The sequence below is a fragment of the Bos grunniens genome, chromosome 10, assembly GCF_055505025.1.
Source record: "Bos grunniens cultivar Pamir isolate PY7600 chromosome 10, Bosgru_T2T1.0, whole genome shotgun sequence".
In the NCBI taxonomy this organism is placed as follows: domain Eukaryota; kingdom Metazoa; phylum Chordata; class Mammalia; order Artiodactyla; family Bovidae; genus Bos; species Bos grunniens.
In genome coordinates this window covers 57042649-57068204 of record NC_141174.1, presented here as the reverse complement: position 1 = coordinate 57068204, position 25556 = coordinate 57042649, and the positions used below count along the sequence as shown (strand labels likewise).

At 37.3% G+C, this 25556-nt stretch overlaps 1 protein-coding gene across 39 annotated transcripts in view; it reads left to right on the top strand.

Moving 5' to 3' along the window:
• The window catches only part of HERC1 (HECT and RLD domain containing E3 ubiquitin protein ligase family member 1), a 214403-nt gene that overhangs the window by 158622 nt on the left and 30225 nt on the right, over window positions 1-25556 (top strand). For 32 of the 39 annotated variants that reach the window (XM_086321411.1, XM_086321393.1, XM_086321423.1 and 29 more), the window contains 19 exons: window positions 118-349; window positions 1423-1547; window positions 2549-2769; window positions 3685-3957; window positions 5060-5108; window positions 5799-5999; window positions 6618-6792; window positions 10598-10868; window positions 11001-11214; window positions 13946-14202; window positions 14964-15091; window positions 16085-16212; window positions 16973-17173; window positions 18531-18661; window positions 20195-20394; window positions 20797-20902; window positions 22706-22852; window positions 23200-23301; window positions 24368-24541. In XM_086321411.1, coding sequence (XP_086177537.1) covers window positions 118-349; window positions 1423-1547; window positions 2549-2769; window positions 3685-3957; window positions 5060-5108; window positions 5799-5999; window positions 6618-6792; window positions 10598-10868; window positions 11001-11214; window positions 13946-14202; window positions 14964-15091; window positions 16085-16212; window positions 16973-17173; window positions 18531-18661; window positions 20195-20394; window positions 20797-20902; window positions 22706-22852; window positions 23200-23301; window positions 24368-24541 — 3335 coding nt within the window. The remainder of the gene's footprint in view (window positions 1-117; window positions 350-1422; window positions 1548-2548; window positions 2770-3684; window positions 3958-5059; window positions 5109-5798; window positions 6000-6617; window positions 6793-10597; window positions 10869-11000; window positions 11215-13945; window positions 14203-14963; window positions 15092-16084; window positions 16213-16972; window positions 17174-18530; window positions 18662-20194; window positions 20395-20796; window positions 20903-22705; window positions 22853-23199; window positions 23302-24367; window positions 24542-25556) is intronic. The other 7 variants (XM_086321420.1, XM_086321419.1, XM_086321405.1 and 4 more) reach the window with 2 other exon arrangements.

Genomic DNA, 25556 nt, shown 5'->3' with positions numbered 1-25556 from the left:
TAAGATTTTTAATACAAGATTTAATTACAGTTGCATCATAGCAAGCACTCTTAAACTGATAGCAGGAATAATTATTTTGCCCGAAGTCAATATTAGACCTTTTTTCCACCCGTTCAGGTGCTCGAGGCGAGGCTGATGCCCAGAACATCACCGTCCTTGCCATGTGGATGATAGAGCACCCTGGGCATGAGGATGAGGAAGAGCCCCAGTCAGGCAGCACAGCAGACTCAAGGCATGGAGCAGCAGTTGCAGGCAGTGGTGGGAAGTCAAATGATCCCTGTTATTTGCAGTCACCAGGAGACATACCGTCAGCTGATGCTGCTGAAATGGAGGAAGGCTTTAGTGAAAGGTGAAATTCCAATTTCCATATTCCTGTTCCATGTGGTATAAATGGTGCCTCAAGAGCCCCACTTATGTCCCTTCATAGGTGCTTCCAATGTATAAGGTTGTTAAGTAGAGATATATGAAAAGATGGACATTTCAGTTACAAGTTTATGTTTCTGTGAAGGGTGAAAATGACATGACAGGTTTTGACTTGAATGATATTTTTATGAAAATAAGGAAATAATTTTAATATAAAGTTGCTGAAAAGAACAACTAAAAACTAAAATGTTTATTCTGAAATAAAATAAACATGTTGGTAAAATAATGTTATTATGTTAAATAACTAGAATGTTCATTTTTATATAATTGATTTAATGCATTCAATAGAAATGGATTCAGTAGAAATCTTTGTGTCTCTTAATATAGGTTTATATTTTCATCTCACCTTTAGTTTTTAATATCCAATGCAATGCACCCTTTTTTAAAGTTGCAAAACAACTTCTGTAATAATGCCTAGCCTAAAAAGAAATGTAGAAACCAACATAACATTGTAAAGCAATTATCATGCAATTAAAAAAAATGTAATAAAGTATTCTGTAATTCTTTCTAAAATGCTCCTCATTCAGCACTTCTTGTGACTTTAAATCTTCATTTCATTTTAGTTCATGAAGTCATATTGGGGCTTGTATCTTATATTAATCTTCAGGCTTTTTCTGACAAGCTCAGTGAATATTTCCGTAACTTATTTTGAAATATCTGTTGTTCCAAGGCAAGGATTCCCAGTCATTTCAGATTTTCAGTATATAATCATTTAAGATTTAGTTAAGGCTATTGACCTCATTTGAATTTAAACTTGTATTAAGCATAATTTCATGGTTGGTGTATTTCAAAATCAGATAACATTACTGCTCAGAGCAATATGACATTAATAACTTAGGAACTTTGCCAAGCACAAAAGATATATTTCAAAATTTTATCATAAACATACTGTTCTTGATAATACTTGGAGGAAAATGTACTGCAAGCAAGTTAGTACCTGTGTTTTCTGTTCATGATGATTTTTTAAAATGTGCATTGCTTTCAAATTTGCACTTTTAGTGCTGATAATCTGGATCATGCAGAGAATGCAGCTTCTGGAAGTGGACCGCCGGCTAGGGGTCGCTCAGCAGTAACAAGAAGGCACAAGTTTGATTTAGCTGCTCGAACATTGCTAGCAAGAGCAGGTAAGTATATGTTTCATATCCTTCTCTTTATGAAAGTATTATATAGTTTGTTTATATTTTAAAGTCAATGTATAAGCAACATTAAAGAAGATGTAGATTAATAATATTAAATATTCAGTACCTCCACATTCAAAGAGCAACTATTTGCATATTACTTTCTATGCATTTATATAATTTTATTTAATTTAAATCACAGCATACATTCATAAATTTGTTTTTAAGTTCCCTCTGGATGCAGAAGGCTATAGTAGTCACTTGCAGATATTGAGAAATTTCATAAATGTTCTCTCTACCCTCAAGAAACATAATTTAAGAAGTGAAGATACATGTTTAAGATATCACAGGTGAGAAGGAACTAGAAAGAGATCTGTGCCAAGTAGGCACTGGTTTTTCTGATGTACTTTGTGGACTTCAGGGCTTCACTACTAGGTAAGGCCCTGGATAAGCAAAGAAGTATTTTTTCGTTACATTAGTAAATATTTTGAGGATTATGTTATTGGCATATGAAATGTAAGTTATAGGGAATATATTTTCCAAACTGAAATCTAGAATATGTTTTTTGTCAAAGCAGAGTTTAATCCTTGAATTCTTAAAACATAAATAATGATTCAGTAGTTTATAGGAACAGTCATTGAGACTGTCCTAGAACATATAGGATGTATATTTAATATATAGTGAAAGGGACTGATTTTAAAAAACTGAAAGGATAATGACAGCCCACATTTACTGAGTGTTCTTCTGTATAACAAACTTTATAAAATATTTTACACGGACTATCTTATTTAAACCTATCAGCAACTGTGCAAGGTATGAATGCTATTATCCCCATTTCACAGAAGAAGAAGCACATATGATAGGTAAAGTTTTATGTTTATGATCTGGAGTCCAGTAAGTCAGCTGAGATAGGCTCTTACCTGCGTTGTACGGCAGTTAAGAACTGGCAAAATATTCAGAATTATTTTATACATGCAAATAAAATGCCTTTCTTGTTTTGTTCTGAGCGGGGTTATACCGCTCTGTGCAGGCCCACAGGAATCAAAGTCGGAGAGAAGGAATATCTTTGCAACAAGACCCAGGGGCGTTGTATGACTTTAATTTAGATGAGGAATTGGAAATTGATCTTGATGATGAAGCGATGGAAGCTATGTTTGGACAAGACCTGACCAGTGACAATGATATTCTGGGAATGTGGATCCCAGAGGTACTGGATTGGCCTACCTGGGTGTGTGTGACTGCAGCGGGGGCTGCTCTGACTTATTTTCCTGCCCTCCTGTTCATACAGCTTACTAATAACAGCCTTGCCTAGAGTTGTAACACTCTGAAAAGTCTGACATCTCATCCTAAAGTTTGGGGCTCTAACACTTGAGGTTACTTTGATACCTACAAACTAATAAGAAAAAGTCTCTCTTGTTGCTTTCTCTGTGCGATTTTATTGCTTCTCTCCCCAGACTAGATGAATAGAGCCATATTGTGATCATTTGATTCTAATATCAAAGAGATTACAAATAAGCATCAGGTCCCAATCAACTCTGCTGGGTATTTAACATGGCTGCTGTGCTTATCTTGCTGTTGAATGCATGCTCTTCTCCTTCATAGGTTCTATTTAATCACTGCAATGCCTCATTCTAGGAGCCAGTGCCACCTAGATCTTGTAAATACGTCCATCAAAGGGCAGGGTACATGGTGGGTTTGTATGTTTACACTGTTTAGCATTATACTTTTTGTAGCAGGGAAACTGAGAAGTTCACAAGTATAAGTTTTATAGGGAAAATCATATATTAAGTTAATAAGATAAATTAATCTAAATGACTTCTTAGAGATTCAGAAAATAGATACGCATGTTATGATCAAAGTTTTCATTGGAGGGATTTTAAATCATTGAGATGAGGCAGATTGTTTGTATTAATAATTTTTTTCTCAGTAGTATGGTCAGTTACTTTTATTGTCACTTAGTGTGAGGAAGGGGCAAAGAACACCTTCAGACCATGTGATCTGAATTTTGATTTGTTATAGCTTTGATGAACATCTTGCAAATATTCCAGCATATGTAAACAAGTAGTTTAGTATAAATGATCTACTTACCTCTTAATTATATGTTAATTTGACTAATCATGTGATATGAAATCATTTTGTGCAGCATGTTTGTGAGTCTGAAGACAGGGAAGAAGTGGTGGTGTGTGAGCTGTGTGAATGCAGTGTCGTCAACTTCAATCAGCACATGAAGAGAAATCACCCAGGCTGCGGGCGGAGCGCAAACCGCCAGGGCTATCGCAGCAACGGCTCCTATGTGGATGGCTGGTTCGGTGGTGAATGTGGGAGTGGAAATCCATACTACCTGCTATGTGGCAGCTGCAGGGAAAAGTACTTAGCCCTGAAGACCAAATCCAAGGCAACAAGTTCTGAAAGGTACCTTGAAGTTGTGTAGATATCCAGATGCTCTGACTGAAGTATATAAAAGTATCTCTCGTTAAGACATGGGGATTGTAGTTTTCTTCATGTGAAGAATTACCTGAAATGGCAAACCACTCCAGTACCGTTGTCTGGAGAATCCCATGGATGGAGGAGCCTGGTGGGTTACAGTCCACGGGGTTGCACAGAGTCGGACACGACTGAGCGACTTCAATTTCACTTTACTTTTTTCCTTTATAAAGTCCTGTGATTGCTGAATTTAGATACAGGGATGAGGGAAGTGGAAGAATTCAAGTTCCTGCCAGAGGTGGCAGTCTATAGTCTGGGAACAGTGGTATGGTCTCAGGTCCTTCACTGGAGTTTGACTATATTAATCTTAAATTTGTTAACAAATTATGAGTGGGACCTTTGCTTTAACCTTCAGGAGGCTTATGTTCCTCTTTTTCCTTTGTTTTTTTTTCACCATATTTTTGACATCTTGATTAAGATCTTTTTTCTTGATTAAAAAAATAGACTATTTAGATTAAATGAGCTTCCATGAAAATATTACTTCTTTATATTCCTAAATAGCAATTAATAGCTAATGAATAAGGTTTTTGCTCATTAATAAATAAATTGGGGGGAAAAAAAGATTTATGTTGGTCACTCAGAAACCTCCACAGTTATTTGATAAAATAGTCACTGATTTTGTAAACACCTACATACCAGTGGTTTTTATTACATTAGCCCGTAACATGAAGGGACTTCCCAGGTGGCGCCTAGTGGTAAAGAACCCACCTGCCAATGCAGGAGACACAGGAGACCCAGTTTCGATCCCTCAGTTGGGAAGATCCCCTAGAGGAGGAAATGGCAACCCACTCCAGTATTCTTGCCTGGAGAATCCCATGGACAGAGGAGCCTGGTGGGCTACAGTCTATGAGGTTGTAAAGAGTCGGACATGACTGAGCAACTAACACTTTCACTTTCCATAACATGAAACTTACTTTTTTATTTTGTGTTGCTTTATTAATGACCTTTAAAATGTCCTAATGACATAATGTGCGCTTTGGAGTAATAATTGTTTTATATGAAAGCACAATGTTCTTTGTGTTTGGTGCAGGTACAAAGGACAAGCTCCAGATCTTATTGGCAAGCAGGACAGTGTGTATGAAGGTAGTTGTTTTGAGAACCTCTTTATTTCACATGTATTTTTGTATATACCTTCTACTTAACATCTGTTACTAAAACTTAACCTTCGTATGTTTCTCTGTATTTACGTACATGTTAACTTAAATTCCCCCCAAAAGTTCAAGATAGTATGATAGCAATAGCCCTAGTTTTAAAAGTCAAGGGAAAAAGACCTGGGTTCTAATATTTTCCCACAGGATGTTAATTTCTGTGTGGCATGTATATTTTTTCAAAGTAGGTTAAGTATGAAGTATTAATACATTTTAAATTTTCATCCTAATTGTGGAAAGTAAAAACTAAAGAAGTGAGCATCAGTTTATCTGGAGCATTCATTGATTTGGAATAACTCATTTCCTAATGATTGTGGACAGGGTCAGTTACTCTTTGTTGGCCCCATAACAATATTTTTTATTAGTTGAAACCTCCATTACCAACTGTAGCATGGGCTATTGGTTTAAATGGATTTGCTCTCACTCCCTTTCCCTTAGTCCCACTGTTCCTCCAGAGTGCAGTTTAGTTGGATCACCAGGAGATGGTGCTATATTTTATTTTGTAGGCACTGACTAGGCTTTCAGTCCATCTGCATCTTAGACCTATCTCACAATAACCATTGCCAGCAGGGTTGTGTCGTGTTTATATTTACATACCATCCATTTCTTTCTTTATAAATTCCAGAAGACTGGGACATGTTGGATGTTGATGAAGATGAAAAGCTAACAGGTGAAGAAGAGTTTGAATTACTTGCTGGCCCTCTTGGTTTAAACGACCGCCGCATTGTACCAGAACCAGTTCAGTTCCCTGACAGTGATCCATTAGGAGCATCAGTAGCAATGGTAACAGCAACCAACAGTATGGAAGAGACTCTGATGCAAATAGGTAAACTTGGAATGCTGATTGGCATGGATTTTATAGAGTCTGTATTAATTTGCTTCTTAGAAAAGTAAATAATAAGGCAGAGGTTAATAATAATGAGTTCAATATTTTCTATCCCATCAACTATCTTTAGCCAGGTGTTTAATGTTTTGAAGGTATAATGTAATACTAACTTCTGATTCTTTTGTTTTTATAAAATATTCAAATGATAAAAAGAATTTATAAAATGCAAAGTTGTTTTTTTTTTTAACTTTGTGTTAAGAGAAACCTGGAAACAAAAACTATTTTGTAGTATTTTTTAATTTGGGTGAATATGTACTCAAAGCATATTTTTAAAACTATATTTTTTCTATATGTTAATATCAGTGGAAGTGATACATGAGCAAAAATAAAACCAAAAAATTTAAGAATCATATTTTTCCTATAATAAATTATTGACTTAGAAATATCTGTTTCTCTCAAACCATCTTCTTTATAACAGTTTTATGGATGAGCAAAATACATTGATTTGCTTTATTTCCTAGAAGCCTAGAACCTAGCTACCTAGGGAAAATTTTTCAGTAGTTTGGCTATTTTTTTCCTTACCTTCTTGAAAACTGAGCAAAATCTTATGTTTTTCAGGTTGCCATGGCTCTGTAGAAAAGAGTTCCTCTGGGAGAATAACACTGGGTGAACAGGCAGCTGCCTTAGCAAATCCTCATGACCGGGTGGTTGCTTTAAGGAGAGTGACGGCTGCTGCTCAGGTTCTTCTGGCCAGAACCATGGTCATGAGAGCTCTGTCTCTTCTCTCAGTCAGGTAAGTGTTATTTTGTGTCAAAAAATGCTAAGTTAGCTTCTTGTACATATTGGACAGGAAGGAGTCTGGTATTGTTTGCGAAGAAGAAATAGAAGTTTGAGAAACTTGAATAACTACTGTTGAATGAAAGAAATTAGACAATAGTCATCATTATTATTCATTCATTCATTCATTCAGTCAGTCAGTTGTTCAATTAATGTTTGGGTCTTTTTAGGCAGAAAATATAGCCGTTATAACAACTGAGTAAACTGCGAGCATTTGATTATCTGAAATGGGAAACTAAGACCATTGATCCATTTGGTGTAGGGTAAAACTAGAAGGTTGAGTGAATTTTTCTGCAGAGTTTACCAACTGTATAGCTAAGTCAGCCTGTGTATTGTGGAGGCCCCTGCTGTGTTCATACTGTGGAGTGTAATGTTAAAAAAGGGAAGAGAACCAAGAATACTTAAAAGACATCCATTTAAGAAATGATCAAGTAGGGATATTTAACAGTAAATCAGTGAAGACTGAAGGACCCTGAAAGAAACTGAAAATTTAGATGAGACTATATGATGTTGGCTCAAGAATATAGACAGTTTGGTCTATGGAAAACGAACTTCAGAAACTAACTCATACATGTAGATTAACATTTGATTTATAATTTAATTTATGACAGTGCTTACATTGCAGAGCAACGAGGAAAGGGTAATCTTTTCAGTAACTTGGGCTAGGTCATAGTTTATTCACTTCAGCAAAAAAGTGAGTCTTGGCTCCAACCTCAAACTGTATAAAAGCCAGTATTTTCAAGTGATCACACCATCGTGATTATCTTGGTCATGAAGATATTTTTGTACAGTTCTTCTGTGTATTCTTGTCATCTCTTCTTAATATCTTCTGCTTCTGTTAGGTCCATACCATTTCTGTCCTTTATCGAGCCCATCTTTGGATGAAATGTTCCTTTGGTATCTCTGACTTTCTTGAAGAGATCGCTAGTCTTTCCCATTCTGTTGTTTTCCTCTATTTCTTTGCATTGATCGCTGAAGAATGCTTTCTTACCTCTTCTTGCTATTCTTTGGAACTCTGCATTCAGATGTTTATCTCTTTCCTTTTCTCCTTTGCTTTTCGCTTCTCTTCTTTTCACAGCTATTTGTAAGGCCTCCCCAGACAGCCATTTTGCTTTTTTGCATTTCTTTTCCACGGGGATGGTCTTGATCCCTGTCTCCTGTACAACGTCACGAACCTCATTCCATAGTTCATCAGGCACTCTTACCTATCAGATCTAGGCCCTTAAATCTATTTCTCACTTCCACTGTATAATCATAAGGGATTTGATTTAGGTCATACCAGAATGGTCTGGTGGTTTTCCCTACTTTCTTCAGTTTAAGTCTGAATTTGGCAATAAGGAGTTCATGGTCTGAGCCACAGTCAGCTCCTGGTCTTGGTTTTGCTGACTGTTACAGAGCTTCTCCATCTTTGGCTGCAAAGCATATAATCAATCTGATTTCGGTGTTGTTGGAAGAGGGTGTTTGTTATGACCAGTGCATTTTCTTGGCAAAGCTCTATTAGTCTTTGCCCTGCTTTATTCCATATTCCAAGGCCAAATTTGCCTGTTACTCCAGGTGTTTCTTGACTTTCTACTTTCGCATTCCAGTCCCCTATAATGAAAAGGACATCTTTTTTGGGTGTTAGTTCTAAAAGGTCTTGTAGGTCTTCATAGAACCATTCAACTTCAGCTTCTTCAGCGTTACTGGTTGGGGCATAGACTTGGATTACCGTGATATTGAATGGTTTGCCTTGGAAACGAACAGAGATCATTCTGTCGTTTTTGCGATTGCATCCAAGTACTGCATTTCAGACTCATTTTGACCATGATGGCTACTCCATTTCTTCTGAGGGATTCCTGCCCACAGTAGTAGATATAATGGTCATCTGAGTTAAATTCACCCATTCCAGTCCATTTCAGTTCGCTGATTCCTAGAATGTCGACATTAACTCTTGCCATCTCTTGTTTGACCACTTCCAATTTGCCTTGATTCACAGACCTGACATTCCAGGTTCCTATGCAATATTGCTCCTTACAGCATCGGACCTTACTTCTATCACCAGTCACATCCACAGCTGGGTATTGTTTTCGCTTTGGCTCCATCCCTTCATTCTTTCTGGAGTTATTTCTCCACTGATCTCCAGTAACATATTGGGCGCCTACTGACCTGGGGAGTTTCTCTTTTAGTATCCTATCATTTTGCCTTTTCATACTGTTCATGGGGTTCTCAAGGCAAGAAATATCAATAACCTCAGATATGCAGATGACACCACCCTTATGGCAGAAAGTGAAGAGGAACTAAAAAGCCTCTTGATGAAAGTGAAAGTGGAGAGTGAAAAAGTTGGCTTAAAGCTCAACATTCAGAAAACGAAGATCATGGCATCTGGTCCCATCACTTCATGGGAAATAGATGGGGAAACAGTGGAAACAGTGTCAGACTTTATTTTTCTGGGCTCCAAAATCACTGCAAATGGTGACTGCAGCCATGAAATTAAAAGACGCTTACTCCTTGGAAGGAAAGTTATGACCAACCTAGATAGCATATTCAAAAGCAGAGACATTACTTGGCCAACAAAGGTTCGTCTAGTCAAGGCTATGGTTTTTCCTGTGGTCATGTATGGATGTGAGAGTTGGACTGTGAAGAAAGCTAAGCGCCGAAGAGTTGATGCTTTTGAACTGTGGTGTTGGAGAATACTCCTGAGAGTCCCTTGGACTGCAAGGAGATCCAACCAGTCCATTCTGAAGGAGATCAGCCCTGGGATTTCTTTGGAAGGAATGATGCTAAAGCTGAAACTCCAGTACTTTGGCCACCTCATGCGAAGAGTTGACTCATTGGAAAAGACTCTGATGCTGGGAGGGATTGGGGGCAGGAGGAGAAGGGGCCGACAGAGGATGAGATGGCTGGATGGCATCACTAACTCGACGGACGTGAGTCTCAGTGAACTCCGGGAGTTGGTAATGGACAGGGAGGCCTGGCGTGCTGCAATTCATGGGGTCGCAAAGAGTCAGACACGACTGAGCGACTGATCTGATCTGATCTGATGTATTAATACATTGTTCTTCTAGGCATAATGCTGTTGCACCCTTAACAGACTACAGTATAATGTAAGCATGACTTTTATATGCACTGGAAAACAAAAAAAATTTGGCCTTCTAAATTGCAGTATTCATTTTATTGTCGTGGCCTGGAACTGAACCCACATCTGCTGTGGGTGAAAATGAATAACTGCTGCTAGTACTGCAACAGCATGGATGAATCTTACAAGCATAATATTGAATAAAAGAAGCCAGACATAAGAGAATACACACTTTATTATCCTATCTGTATGAAGTTCAAAAACAAGCAAAACTGATTTATGGCCTTAACCATCAGAATAGTAGTTATTTTAGAGGGCCTGGACGTTGAGAAGGGCCCAAGTCGTCTTCTAGGGTGTAGGTAGTGTTCTGTTTCTTGATCTGGAAGGTGGTTACCTAGGTTTGTTCAGTTTGTGAAAATTCACGGTTTATGAACATTCCTCTAAATTATACTTTGATAATTCAGATATACTTCAAGTGTATGTTGATATTTATTAAAACAAAAGTTTCAATAACAGTTTCCAGGTTTTTATTTTTGGACATCTGTTACAATACATACATGCATACATACAGTAGGACATGTATGACTAGGATGGTGCACCTTGCCTTTTATTTTGGTTGTTGGTGCTATGGATTGTATGTGGGGCTCCAGATGGTCACTTAAGTCTGTTTTCTTTATGTATCTAAAGTGTGTTCTTTTTCTGGCAGTGGTTCCAGTTGTAGCCTGGCTGCTGGTCTCGAATCTCTGGGGCTTACCGATATCCGGACTTTGGTTCGACTCATGTGCTTGGCTGCAGCAGGGAGAGCAGGCCTCTCCACCAGTCCTTCTGCCGTGGCAAGCGCTTCAGAACGCTCACGAGGCGGGCACAGCAAGGCCAACAAGCCCATTTCCTGCCTGGCCTATCTGAGCACAGCAGTGGGATGTCTAGCATCAAACACTCCTAGTGCTGCAAAGCTCCTGGTGCAGTTATGTACACAGGTAGGGTAGTAGTTTTCAGTGCTTTTCTTATTGTATAGCTTTTTCCAACCAATTCTTAAAGAAACTTGTGAAGTAAAAAGCTTCTTTTCCAAAATTAAAAATTAAATGTATTTGTTCTGATTGCCTCTTCAGAACTTGATTTCTGCTGCCACAGGTGTAAATCTAACCACAGTTGACGATCCAATTCAGCGAAAGTTTCTACCTAGCTTTCTCCGAGGAATTGCTGAAGAGAATAAGCTTGTAACCTCCCCAAATTTTGTTGTAACTCAGGCTCTTGTGGCATTACTAGCAGACAAAGGGGCCAAACTGAGACCTAATTATGATAAGTCAGAAGTTGAAAAGAAAGGTAAGTTTCATATGATTTAAATATACAGTCTTTTAATCAATGTTTTTAAAAATGTTTCTTCATTGTTATATGTGATGAATTATATAACAACATATACCATAGAAGTGACAGATTCAGGAATTAGATCTGATAGAAAAAAGTGCCTGAAGAACTGTGGTTGGAGGTTTGTGACATTGTACAGGAGACAGTACATCCCCAAAAAAAAGAAATGCAAAAAAGCAAAATGGTTGTCTGAGAAGGCCTTACAAATAGCTGAGAAAAGAAGAGAAGCAAAAGGCAAAGGAGAAAAGAAAAGATATACCCATCTGAATGCAGAGTTCCAACGAATAGCAAGGAGAGATAAGAAAGCCTTCCTCAGTAATCAATGCAAAGAAATAGAGGAAAACAATAGAATTGGAAAGACTAGTGATCTCTTCAAGAATATTAGAGATACCAAGGGAACATTTCACGCAAAGATGGGAACAATAAAAGACAGAAATGGTATGGACCTGTCAGAAACAGAAGATGCTACGAAGAGGTGGAAAGAATACACAGAAGAACTATACAAAAAAGGTCTTCATGACGCAGATAACCTTGATGGTGTGATCACTCACCTAGAGCCAGACATCCTGGAATTCGAAGTCAAATGGGCCTTAGGAAGCACCACTATGACAAAGCTATGGAGGTGATGGAATTACAGTTGAGCTATTTCAAATCCTAAGAGATGATGCTGTGAAAGTGCTGCACTTAATATGCCAGCAAATTTGGAAAACTCAGCAGTGGCCGCAGAACTGGAAAAGATCAGTTTTCATTCCAATCCCAAAGAATGGCCATGCCAAAGAATATTCAGACTACTGCACAGTTGCACTCATGTCACACACTAGCAAAGTAATGCTCAAAATTCTCCAAGCGAGGCTTCAACAGTACATGAACTGTGAACTTCCAGATGTTCAAGCTATATTTAGAAAAGCCAGTGATCAAATTGCCAGCATTCATTGGATCATAAAAAAAGCAAGAGAGTTCCAGAAAAACATCTGCTTTATTGACTATGCCAAAGCCTTTGACTGTGTGGATCACAATAAACTGTGGAAAATTCTTAAAAGAGATGAGAATACCAGACCACCTTACCTGCCACCTGTGAAACCTGTATGCAGATCAAGAAGCAGCAGTTAGAACTGAACATGGAACAACATACTGGTTCCAAATTGGGAAAGGAGTACGTCAAGGCTGTATATTGTCACCCTGCTTATTTAACTTATATGCAGAGTACATCATGTGAAATGCTGGGCTGGATGAAGCACAAGCTGGAATCAAGATTGATGGGAGAAATATTAATAACCTCAGATATGCAGATGATACCACACTTATGGAAGAAAGAGCCTAAAGAGCCTCTTGATGAAAGTGAAAGTGGAGAGTGAAAAAGCTGGCTTAAACGTCAAGATTCGAAAAATGAAGATCATGGCATCTGGTCGCACCACTTCATGGTAAATAGATGGGAAAACAGTGGAAACAGTGACAGACTTTATTTTCTTGGGCTCCAAAATCACTGTAGATGGTGATTGCAGCCATGAAATTAAAAGATGCTTTCTCCTTGGAAGAAAAGCTATGACAAATCTAGACAGCATGTTAAAAAGTAGAGACGTTACTTTGCCAACAAAGGTCCATCTAGTCAAAGCTATGATTTTTTCATAAGTCATGTATGGATGTGAGTGTTGGACCATAAAGAAGGCTGAGCACTGAAGAATTGATGCTTTTGAACTGTGGCATTGGAGAAGACTCTTGAGAGTCCCTTGGAAAGCAAGGAGATCAAACCAGTCAATCGTAAAGGATATGAGTCCTGAATATTCATTGGAATGACTGATGCTGAAGCTGAAACTCCCAATACTTTGGCCACCTGATGCAAAGAGCTGTCTCACTAGAAAAGACCTTGCTATTGGGAAAGATTGAAGGCAGGAGAAGGGAACGACATAGGATGAGATGATTGGATGGCATCACTGACTCAATGGACGTGAGTTTGAGCAAGCTCTGGGAGATGAAGGACAGGGAAGCCTGGCGTGCTGCAGTCCATGGGGTTGCCAAGAGTTGGACATGACTGAGCACCTGAGCAATGTGTAGTTAAGTTAGATCATAAGAAAAGTGCCTGGATACGTTTTCATTGTGCATGGAAATAAATACTAGAAAATATACCAAATTTGTCTTTTTTAATTAGATTATTTTATTCGATTATGGTTTGAGTAACCATAGATAATAATCACGGTAGGTTTCTGTAATATAATTTATATAAAGTAATGCTGTTTTTCTCTTTGTCTTAAAACGATATACTTGAAGGGACTACTTAAATACACTATGTACCCTTCTCTTCACCATTTGGCCAAGAGAGATGGTCTTTTGGATCTATCAAGGCAGTCCCTTGATTGGCTATTAAGATCACTTTTGAGCAGCAGAAGCCAAACTCTTAAATTTTTAGGACATGCTTGCTCTGCCCTGGTCTTAAACTGATGTCTGCTGTATTCTCAGTCTATGTATCCTTAGAGCAAAGACTGTTGATTAATGTATATAAATGTATATTTGCAGTGAATCGGATTTATTATGGAATTTTGTGTGAGATAAATGCTTTATAACTTGTATGCATATCTTAGTGAAATGACTACTTGAGAAAGTGCTAATTCTTAAAAGATGGGTTAACCCGTTTTTGTTTGTTCACCAGCACCAGCTCTCACCCGGGCATCATTTCATTGTTTTGTCTAAGCAGGTTTAACTGCCCAATTGTATGCCCATCCTCCCTGTGACCCTTCTGCTGCAGGCCCTCTGGAGCTGGCTAACGCCCTGGCAGCCTGCTGCCTCTCCTCGAGGCTGTCCTCGCAGCACAGGCAGTGGGCTGCTCAGCAGCTCGTGCGCACTCTTGCCGCACATGACCGCGACAACCAGACTGCTCCACAGACGCTTGCTGATATGGGAGGAGATCTCAGAAAATGCTCCTTTATCAAGTTGGAGGCGCATCAGAACAGAGTGTGTATTTTAAGCCCCAAGTGTGTTGATCACCTTATGTAAGATAAAATAGTTTCTGCTGTTCTCCAGGAGCTTAAAGTTTAGATCATGGGGTGTGTATATGTGTGTCTCTCTTTCTCTGTTTCTCTCTCTCTCTTACTCACGTACATGTGTGTGCTAAATTATCAGTATTTGCTAGTTACCGACTCTCCTTTCTCTACATGTGTATGTTGCATGCTGTATAATCTGATACAAATGGGAACATCAGATGGGGAATGAGAAGAAAACCAAAGGAATAACCTCACGAAAGATAAGAGCTTATATATGCAAGAGGAGAAGAAGTTGACCCTACTGTTTTAATCTAACCCACTAGGCCCCTGAGCAGTGACAAGGGAACTTTAGGAAATGAAGACTGACCTCTACTTTCCCAATTTAAAAATCATTTTTTAGTCTTATAATTTGTTTTATAGAACATATTGAATACTTCTATTTTGTTGGATTAAAAAACATTTTTTAATTAAACAAACATGTTTAATTAAGATTGTAACAAGTCTTAAGATAATTCAAATGAGTTTGGGCATAGTATTTTAAAGGTATATCTCATATAGGTGTATATTTACAAGCCAATTAGAAAGAATTAGACCATGCATACTGTTTTATAACATGGATACTTTTACAATTTCATGGTAGATTTAATTTTCATTTGATAGAACTCTTTCAAATTACAGAATCATTTGAGTTAAAACTTGCTCACATATTGCTGGACTTTTTATCTTTACTAGGTAATGACTTGTGTTTGGTGTAATAAAAAAGGACTGTTGGCTACAAGTGGCAATGATGGCACCATCCGGGTTTGGAATGTCACCAAGAAGCAGTATTCACTGCAACAGACCTGTGTGTTCAACAGATTGTGAGTAATGGCGTTAGCTCCCTTGGGTAACATTTAAAAATAGGAGAATCCTAAACATGCTTCATCTTGGTTGTGTTAGTATAATCAAATTGTCACTAAAGTTTTTTACAATTTTTTATTTCAGAACAGTTTCCAATGTGTTGTTTTGGTTTTTGCAAGATAGTATTTAATTAATTAATTAATTTTTGGCTGCACTGGGTCTTCATTGCTGGGCATGGGCTTTCTCTAGTTGTGGTGAGTAGCGGGTACACTCTAGTTGCAGTGCACGAGCTTCTCATTGGGTGACTTCTCTCGTTGCGGAGCACAGGCTCTAGGCACAGGGGCTTCAGTAGTTGCGTTGCACAAACTTAGTTGCCTCTCAGCATGTAGAATCTTCCCAGACCAGGGATCGAATCCCTGTCCCCTGCATTGGCAGATGGTCTCTCAACCACTGGACCACCAAGTCCTGCTAGATAGTAACTTAGAAGATAAAAATATTAACTGTCAATATCTGGACTTGCTCAGAATTAAATCAGGGTCTACTCTGCTAACATGTTCAATTCTACAAAACAATAGGCTTATTTTCCATCATTCTTCAAGGATTATTTAGGAATTAAGAGTAATGATATTTCTTCTATAGCACAGTGTAGTATTTTTTCTATTTTTATAGCTAAATATAAAACTTCCCTAGCTATTAGGCAAGCAAGAATCAGTGTGCCCTGAGCAATAATCATATGTATAAACCATGCAGAATCAGAATATCTTTGTTGACAAATTATGTAGTACATTAAATGATGAATTGTCTAAGTAATACTCTTTTGTAATTCTACAATTTTCACATTATGAGAAACACTAGCAATTATGTGATTGTCAAATATTACTGGCCAAGCTTTTGAAATGTAAGAATCTCTGTTTATGTACTACGGTCTATATAAAACCCTTATTTTAAGATTTAGGATTTAGTTTCCTTTTGGATGATGGATTAGAATTCCATACTTACCTGTTGTATTCTAGGGAAGGTGATGCTGAGGAAAGCCTAGGATCACCCAGTGATCCAAGTTTCTCACCTGTTTCCTGGAGTATCAGTGGCAAATACCTAGCTGGGGCTTTGGAAAAGATGGTGAATATCTGGCAAGTTAATGGTAAGAGGCACATAAATACTAGTAAACTACTGAAGGTACTCTTTCTCTTAGCCTTCTAAGTTCAAACATTGGCTTCCCTTCACCTTGAATCTCACAATCTGTTTACCAACTGTGGAAATCTATGCATAGTATGATTTAAATTAAAGAAATAGTGTTCATTTCCTGACTTTTATTTCTAAGAGTTTCAATTAACCTGGTAATTGTAAACTAAAAATTCCTTTTATGTACCATTCAGCATTCAGCCTAGGATTAGAGAAGTAGCAATCACTACATTTCCAGCTATGTGTTCTTTTGAATCAGTTGAAATATTTCTGTTAATTTTGTCTCTTCCACAGGTACAAACTCTTGTTGATTTTTAATATATCTCTGGAAAATAAAAATTATTATTGTAATCTTTGGCTTACCAGTATTTTTGTTTGCTTTTGCTTAATTGAGAAATTGCTAGCCTTAACTATAGATGAATTTCATATGTTAATTTGGTTTTCAGTAATTATTAGGAAAATTAAGTGGCATTTGTATACTGACATTTCCTTTATTCTTTCTCGTATAAAAGCTATCTCTTTTTGCTATTAATAGTTACAGAAAAACTCGATTTGATAATCAAATGTAGTATATAAATGAAGGATCCAGCCTTGCAGTCTTATTCATTAGTAGGCTATTATGAAATTGGGAACTGCTTTGAGCGTGTTAAATAGTACTTCTTTTTGTTATTGCTCTTAAGAATTAAATGACAACTAGTTAACATTTTTTCCTTCTCTAGGAGGAAAAGGGTTAGTAGATATTCAGCCTCATTGGGTATCTGCTCTGGCTTGGCCAGAAGAGGGTCCATCTACAGCCTGGTCAGGAGAGTCTCCAGAATTGTTGTTGGTGGGACGGATGGATGGATCTCTAGGACTGATTGAAGTTGTTGATGTATCCACCATGCACCGTCGAGAACTGGAGCATTGCTATCGAAAGGATGGTAAATGATTAGACTTGTATCTGGTTGAGAAAGTGTTCCCTCTAATCAAATAGATATACTCTTTCAGCAAATGCTGAGTAAATAAAAAATTTTGGTTTTGTTTTCTAAATTGCCCAGTTGGTATTTCATTTTAGTTAGCTGCTAAGTTGAAAGATAGTTCTCTATCAACTCCTACCACACATTACTGCCAAAATAAGACCTAAATTACTATTTATCTTTTGTGTAAGTGTCTGAACACTTATAGTGCTCTTGAGGTCTCTCTACAAAGTTGAGAATGTCCAAGAGGAAAAAAGATAATAACCATTGATGGAGATGAAATTGTTAACAAATGTGTGAAATTAAGGAAATGAGGAAGGAGGAGGAGGAGAGGGATGTTCCTGATTTGAGAGTCATACTAGGAAGCCTTTCACTTATTTTCTCACTCTCTTCATTTTGGATGGCTCGGCATCATACTGAACAGTTCTGTTAGATGATTTGGGGGAGTAGGATATCTCACAGATCCTAGGCCCAGCTTCTGTGGTACTCTTTTAACAGAACAGAACAGGTTTTTTGGTTTGTTTTTTTTGTTGTTGTTGTTTTTTTAGATTTTTAAAATAGATAATACCATCATATGGTTCAAAAATTTTAGTTTAAAAAGATACAGTGGGAAATTCCCTGGCAGTCCAGTGGTTAGGACTCTGTACTTCCACTGCAGGGGACACAGATTTGATCCCTGTTCAAGGAACTAAGATCCCACATGCCACAAGGCATGGCAAAAAAAGAAATAAAAAGGTTTACAATGCAAAGCCTTTCTCACATTTACTCAACTCCCATGTCCCCATTGTACTCCCACAGAAACTGTTTTTTACTTCTTTTGTAGCCTTCTGGTATTACATATACTAAAACAAATATGGATATAGATTGTTAGAATATAACATGTTTGATAGATTATGCAAACACACAGAATAGGCAATATTAAGCAAAAGAAAGGGTAGGTAATTTTTTACCTAAGAGTTGGATTATTTCACTTGTTAGTTTCATGGTAGATTCTGGTCCAAAAGGAGAGAGCCTAAAATGACTTAAAATCAGCAAGGGAATTCAATTTTTGTTTCTCTTTTTCAAAAACCACTTGAAAAGAATGAAAGATTAAAAATGAGATACTCCTTATCACTTACAAATAACACCTTTAAAGTGGGTTGCATGAAATCCCTGCTCTAAGCCTACATTTTGTCTAAATGCATTAAAGAGATGTTTGTAAACTTACTTCCAGTAGTTGTAGTGGTATATATTTGTTGCAAAGTCTATTTTAAAGTGAGACAATGACAAATAAGTCTCTCATTTTCTTTTTAAAATTTTTATTTTGTTTTTATCGTGTTAGTGTCTGTAACTTGCATTGCTTGGTTCAGTGAAGACAGACCATTTGCAGTGGGATATTTTGATGGAAAATTGTTACTGGGAACAAAGGAACCACTTGAGAAAGGAGGCATTGTTCTAATTGATGCACATAAGGTAAAGCATCTTTACCAAATTATTACTTTTTCTTGTTTTATACTGTAGTATTGCTTGATACTAGTTTCTCAAAAAATGTTTTTTACCTCAGTCACTTGTGATTTAATATTCTGTTGTTATACAAAGTTTTTGGACCATGTATATAAATGGAGAAGTCTGTGTAAGAAAGCCGTTGAGGTAAGAGATAAAACCGCAACAGTGATATAGGATACCTTGGTCAGAGTACTTCCCAGTAATGCTAGAAATTCCATTTATGAAGAATGATTCCGTTACCTTAAACAGAAGTTACCAATTCAGAAGCTTATGGGGCCACTAGTTAAGTAACATAAATTCATGAAGCCAGTTGGAACGTTGGAACGTGTGAAGGAGGGTAAAATAGTCAGAGGAATAGAGCCTATTATACAGAGTGAAGTAAGTCAGAAAGAGAAAAACAAATATTGTGTACTAGCACATGTATATGGAATCTAGAAAGATGGTACTAATGAACTTACTTGCCAAGCGGTAGTGGAGACACTAGACATTGAGCACAGACTTATCGACACAGCTGGTGGGAGAGGAAGGAGAGGGTGGGATGGATGGAGAGGGTAATATGGAAACGTACATTACCATATGTAAAATAAATAGCCAATGGGAATTTGCTGATAAGACTCAGGGAACTCAAACAGGGCTCGGGAACAAACTAGAGCAGTGGGATGGCAAGGGAGATGGGAGGGATGTTCAAGTGGGAGGGGCCATGGGTAAACCTATGGCCAATTCATGTTGATGTTTGGTAGAAACCAATACAATATTGTGAAAAATTATCCTTCAATTAAAAGCAATTATCCTTCAATTAAAAATAAATTTTAAAAAAATCAGAAGAACCCAGTGAAGACAACCGTATAAACATAAAACATGTCCCAGATTCTCATAGTATTAGCTATTTTTGGTGTAAGAGATTCTTCTTTTAAAAAAAAAGCCTCTTCTTTTTCATATTTTGATAATCAGTAGTTAATAAAAATAACTTTAAAAATGATGATGAAAGATAACATATTCCTTCTGAATTAGAATTTCATAATTCATTCATCAAGTAACATTTATTGGGCTTTGACTGCAGCAAATATATATAATGCAGCAAATATATATATTTATATATATATAAACGATGAGTTAGTTAGTGGTTGGAAATAATGTAATAGTATCTGATTTGCATAAAATGTCCATTTCAAAATAATTGAGTGATAGAAGTATGAAGAAGTGAAGTGAAGTGAAGTCGCTCAGTTGTGTCTGACTCTTTACGACCCTGTGGACTGTAGCCTACCAGGCTCCTCAATCCATGGAATTCTCCAAGCAAGAAGACTGGAGTGGGTTGCCATTTCCTTCTCCAGGGGATCTTCCCAACCCAGGGATCGAATATGGGACTCCCTCATTACAGGCAGATGCTTTACCATCTGAGCCACCAGGGAAGCGATAGAAGTATAGGTCATAAATTACTAAGTTTTAAGTGTTTGTAAAGTAAGCATTACTATGATATTTTTCTCCCTCTACCATTTTAAGGATACTCTTACTAGTATGAAGTGGGACCCAACAGGTCATATTCTTATGACATGTGCCAAAGAAGAAAATGTGAAACTCTGGGGACCAATTTCAGGGTGCTGGCGCTGTCTACATTCACTCTGCCATCCATCTATTGTAAATGGCATTGCTTGGTGCAGCCTTCCAGGAAAAGGATCCAAGTTGCATTTACTGATGGCCACGTATGTTATAAATTTGTGTGTGTGTGTGTCTTAATCTTTATATTAGTGTAGCCTGTTACTTGCATTTTAAGTGTGGCTTCTCAAGAATTTTAAACTGTTTATTACCAGTTATTCTTAAAATATATAATACCATAAGATTACTGTAGAGAAATAAAGAACAGTTTTCCAATGTGAAGCTTTGGCTATGCAATCCAAAGATATGCCATCTCCTTTACCCCATGTAATATTGGTAAAAACATGGGTCCTACTTGTATTTCTTGTGAAATTATAGCATACCTACCACAAATAAATTTTTTAAATATATTGTAGTAGTTCTATCAGGTCTTAATTGATTGCTGTTTGAAAATATTTTTACTTCTATATATTGACATGTTTTGGTTTTATGTGATCAAATTTTTCAAGTGGCTGTCAGAGTGGCTTAGTATGTGTTTGGCGTATTCCCCAAGATACCACACAGACCAGTGTGACTAGTTCAGAAGGATGGTGGGACCAGGAATCAAGTTGCCAGGTAAGTGTTCTAGTGTTTTTTCAAGACTTTATTTGAAACCTTAGATAGTATATGTTATCAAGTAGTCCTCCTACTTGGTATCTCAAATGTCAAGAATAATTAGGGAAATGTGAATAATTGTCATACTTTGTATGCTTTTTGAATTAGCTTTATTTATTTTTTTTGTAAGTCAGAGATACCATAATTACTTGTTAAGGGGAGATACTCAATAAATATCAATTGTTGATCATTTATGGTATATAATTGACACTACCAGTAGGTGAGTCCCAAGTTAAAGGTTTTTGGTACAGTGAAGTAGGAACACCACAGGAGCACTCCTATCCAAAGTATCTTCTACTGAAACCAGAATTCCATCTATAGAACCATTCCTTTACATTAAACAGAGGTTAAAAATTAGAGTAGACAGGAAATTTCCTGGTGGCCCAGTGGTTAGGACTTGGCACTTTCACTGCTGTAGCCCCAGGATCAGTCCATGGTCAGGGAACTAAGATGCCAAAATGCATGATGTGGCCGAAAATGAAAATTACAGTAGATGCTCACAGAGCAGTCTGGGTAAATAACGTAAATTCAGAAAGCTGGGAATTGGAAGGTATGGAGAAGGTAAAACACTCCCCACCACACACACTCTCTATCTCGGAGAATGTAAAATACTCCACACACACACACACCCCCACCCACCCCAGGAGTGCATATGCTTCATACATACATACATGCACACACCCAGGGGTGCACAGCTTCATATAAAGGGCATAACTGCCACAAGCTGATTGCCACCCTCTAGAAATGAGATCCTATTGTTACCGGATTGTCTAGTTTTTTTGATAGAAACCAAAAATTCAGTGTTTTAAGTAAAATTTCCCAATACTAAACATTGGCATCTGACTCGAAAATTCCTTAAAACCCTGGGTGGCCAGTTGAATTATATCCCTGAGTTTCCAGTTTGCAGCTTCTGTTGCTTTCTTTTTTGTTTATGATACAAATACTCCTAGAGGAAATACATTATGTCGTTTTTGGGTAAATGAGTATATCTGGTATTATACTGTCTAATAACTAAAAGGAAAAGGGAGCTTGAAGACAGAAAGAGGTGAGGAGAGTGGATAGCTCACTACTAGGAAGAAAATACCACAGGAGCAGAGGTAAGAGCACTTGAGATAAATCTGGTTTGCCCTCTCTGCTAAAAAGTAGCCCTTTGGACAGGCCTTAGCTATCTCATTGCTAAAACCTACAGAGCAAACATGAGATTAAGTTGAGATTAAATACCATGTGACAGACAGAACCATAACAGAAAAAGGAACCTGTTTGTATGGCACCAGCATGTGCAATTCACAAATGTTAGAGGCAAAAAATGAAAATTACATAAAGCGAAATTTTAAAATTAAAACACTCATTAAAAAGTAGAAGTGGACTTCCCTGGTGGTCCAGTGGTTAAGACTGCACTTCGATTGCAGGGGATGGGGCTTGATCCTTGGTCAGGGAACTAAGATCCCACGTGTTTGTGGCAGTGCCCCCCTGCCCCCGCAAAAGGTAAAAGTTAGAATTTTTCCTATTTCTGAGGGATAATTGAAACAAATGTAGTCTGTTTGAAGAGTAGGGAACTAGATTACAAGTACAAAAACAGAAAAAAGATGCAATAGCATCAGTGAAGGAGAACCAGGTTTGTATCTTATTATTTTCCGTCAGGCTGACCCTTATGAGAAAGTTGTCCTTCCCTCTTCCCAACTTTATACTGAAATATAAAATTTCCAAGAATGAATTATAAATTGTTTTAATTTCAATGTTTGTTAAAAATAAAATTAATTGCAGGATGGATATAGGAAATCAGTTGGAGCCAAGTGTGTTTATCAGTTGCGAGGACACATCACCCCTGTACGGACCGTTGCCTTTAGTTCTGATGGGTTGGCCCTGGTGTCTGGTGGATTAGGTGGCCTTATGAACATTTGGTCTTTAAGGGTAAGAGTATAGATGTTATTTTCATCTTCAGAAATGTTTTTATGTTAATTTACATACATTAAAAGTTAACCCAACCAATCTTAGGAGTATTTTGTGTAATAATATCTTGAATATTGAAGAAACCCTTTTCAGAATTCTCTGCCCTTTAATTTTTCTTAGTGATGTATTTTTAAAGTTCTTCTAAAAAGGTCCTAGAGAATTGGATAGTAATATGCAGTTTGACATTGCCGAATTTAGCTAAATGTAGGTTTTAGAATAAGTTTTTGTGAATGTGAAGTATACATTTAAAATATAAGTAATGGCTAACCAGTTAAGGAGTGTGTATTGATCAATACATTTCATTTTAGGATGGCTCTGTCTTGCAAACTGTTGTGATTGGCTCTGGAGCTATTCAGACCACAGTATGGATTCCAGATGTTGGGGTGGCTGCTTGCTCAAATAGATCAAAGGTAATTTTATAATTAAATCAAATCATAAGTTGTTAACCTCTAAGGTATCTTTGAAATCGTAGTCCAAGGATCCCACTTTAAGAGGAGAAAACTGATATCCAGAGGGATTATTACTTGCCCAAGATAATGCAACTATCTAGTGGCAGAAGGAAAACTAGAACCTAGTACTCTTCTATACACTGTACTTTGGGGAAAATGCTTAATTATTGAATGACTTTCCACTGGAAGTTATAAAGAGAACTTTTTACTTTCTGCCATGATTTTTGAAATAGGACTAAATTATCTTAAAATAATTTTCCCTAAAAAGACGGACCACCTCATAAACCTTTCACTCAAGTATTCAGAATAGATCTTGGCTTTCAAATTTAATGTTCTAGTAAAAAAATACTAGCCCTCTTCTGTGAAATAATTTTGTGATGACATTATCTCTTACAGTCCATGGGGTTGCAAAGAGTTGGACATGACTAAGTGACTTCACTTTCACTTCATATCTTACAATATTGCTTTTCATACCCCTAATGAGTAGTGCCAATATCCTGCTTTGGTTTACATTTTATGTGGTTAAGTAATATTAAAATAGAGCTATAAACCTGCATGAACAGTCCTACTAGATGTAAAATATAGAATCGGACCATAGATAGTAGTGGCCTGCATAGAATAAACCATAGAGCCATAGGGCAGTGCTGCTTCTCCTGTAGATGTGTGTCAGTCAGCAGAGTACTGCTTCCTCTAGTATCCCTTTGATCATGTCAGACTGTTGAAATATCCTGGATGATTTTCCTATAAGTCCTATGAAATAGCAAATAATTAATGTCTCTTTAAGAAGAATCAGCTAATTCAAGGTAGTTCACAAATTTTATAGTTATTTCTTATTCACTTTTTTTTACCTTAGACAAAATTTAGGATGTTTTGAAGTTCCTAGGCATTAAAAGTATAGCATAAAATGTCTAAAAGGCAAAAGTATTTAATGCAGTTATTGGAAGGAATTTCTCATATATAAATGGTGGTGGAATTGCCTCTCTTTTATTTAAACAAATATCATGTGGCATGGTTTCTTTTTCATCAGGATGTTTTGGTCGTGAATTGTACAGCAGAATGGACTGCTGCCAATCATGTTTTAGCAACCTGTAGGACAGCACTGAAACAACAAGGTATTCTGGGATTAAACATGGCTCCCTGCATGAGAGCATTTCTGGAGCGGCTACCCATGATGCTTCAGGAGCAGTATGCATATGAAAAGGTAACTGATTTACAGTCACTCTTGCAGATATACAGATGACTGGTGCTTTGGAATTTGAACTGTAGCTTTGAATTTATCCCTTAAAAGTATGAGATCTGAGTAAAATAAGTGGGGCTATTTGGGCAGAAGCAAATGAAAAAAAGTCATGCCTAAAACTGTTCAGTAATCCTAAACCTGCTTTTACTTTATTTTAGTGGGAGTAAAATTTTTAAATAACCCTCAGATTTGTATAGTGCTTCTGTCATTCTTTTTCAGATTATTTGTTCATTCAAAACCTCTTTAAACCCCCTGTACTTCAGAGTACATCATCTTCCCTTTTCTAACCCAAATATCTATTTCTGTGTGGCTTTGCTATCCCAAAGTTGGGAGGTGGAGTGGATATGGGCATCAGAGTAAATATCCTGTCCACTTATCAGGTGAATATTTGTGGAAAGTTTAGTGGAAGAGCTAAGGTTGAACTAAATAAGTAGGGTCATTAAATACTAGAATGGGAAATATGGAGTTTGGACTTTGTGCCCAGGTCATGATCCTGTGTAGCCTGTCTTCCAGCCCTCAGTAGTCACAGCATGCTGCTCTGAAGCAAAGTTCTTTGGGGTTTTTTCCTTTTTGTTTGTTTGTTTGTGGCTGTGCTACACTGATCAGCTGTTACCATACCCAGTTAATTTCAATGAGGTTTGCCCAGGTTTTCTTTTCTGAATCACTCAGTCACTCACAAAGTTGCTCTAGTACATCTAGGGAGGACAGTGGAAGAAGTCTGTCTTTGGTGGCTACCAGGGTTCTTTTGGTAAAGGAGGAATGTGAGAGGGTGCAGGTCTCCATGGTTCAATTTTCTGCCCTTTTTTTGCTATTGTGAACTAACAACAAAAAACTGTAAAACTGTAATGAAAATATGCTGAATGCAGTGTAGTGTCTTGGATTGACTCTTGGAGCAGAAAAGGAACATAGTGGGAAGCACCATCAAGTTTTGTGGTTTAGTTATTATTGTAACCAATGTTAATTTCTTAGTTTTCATTAA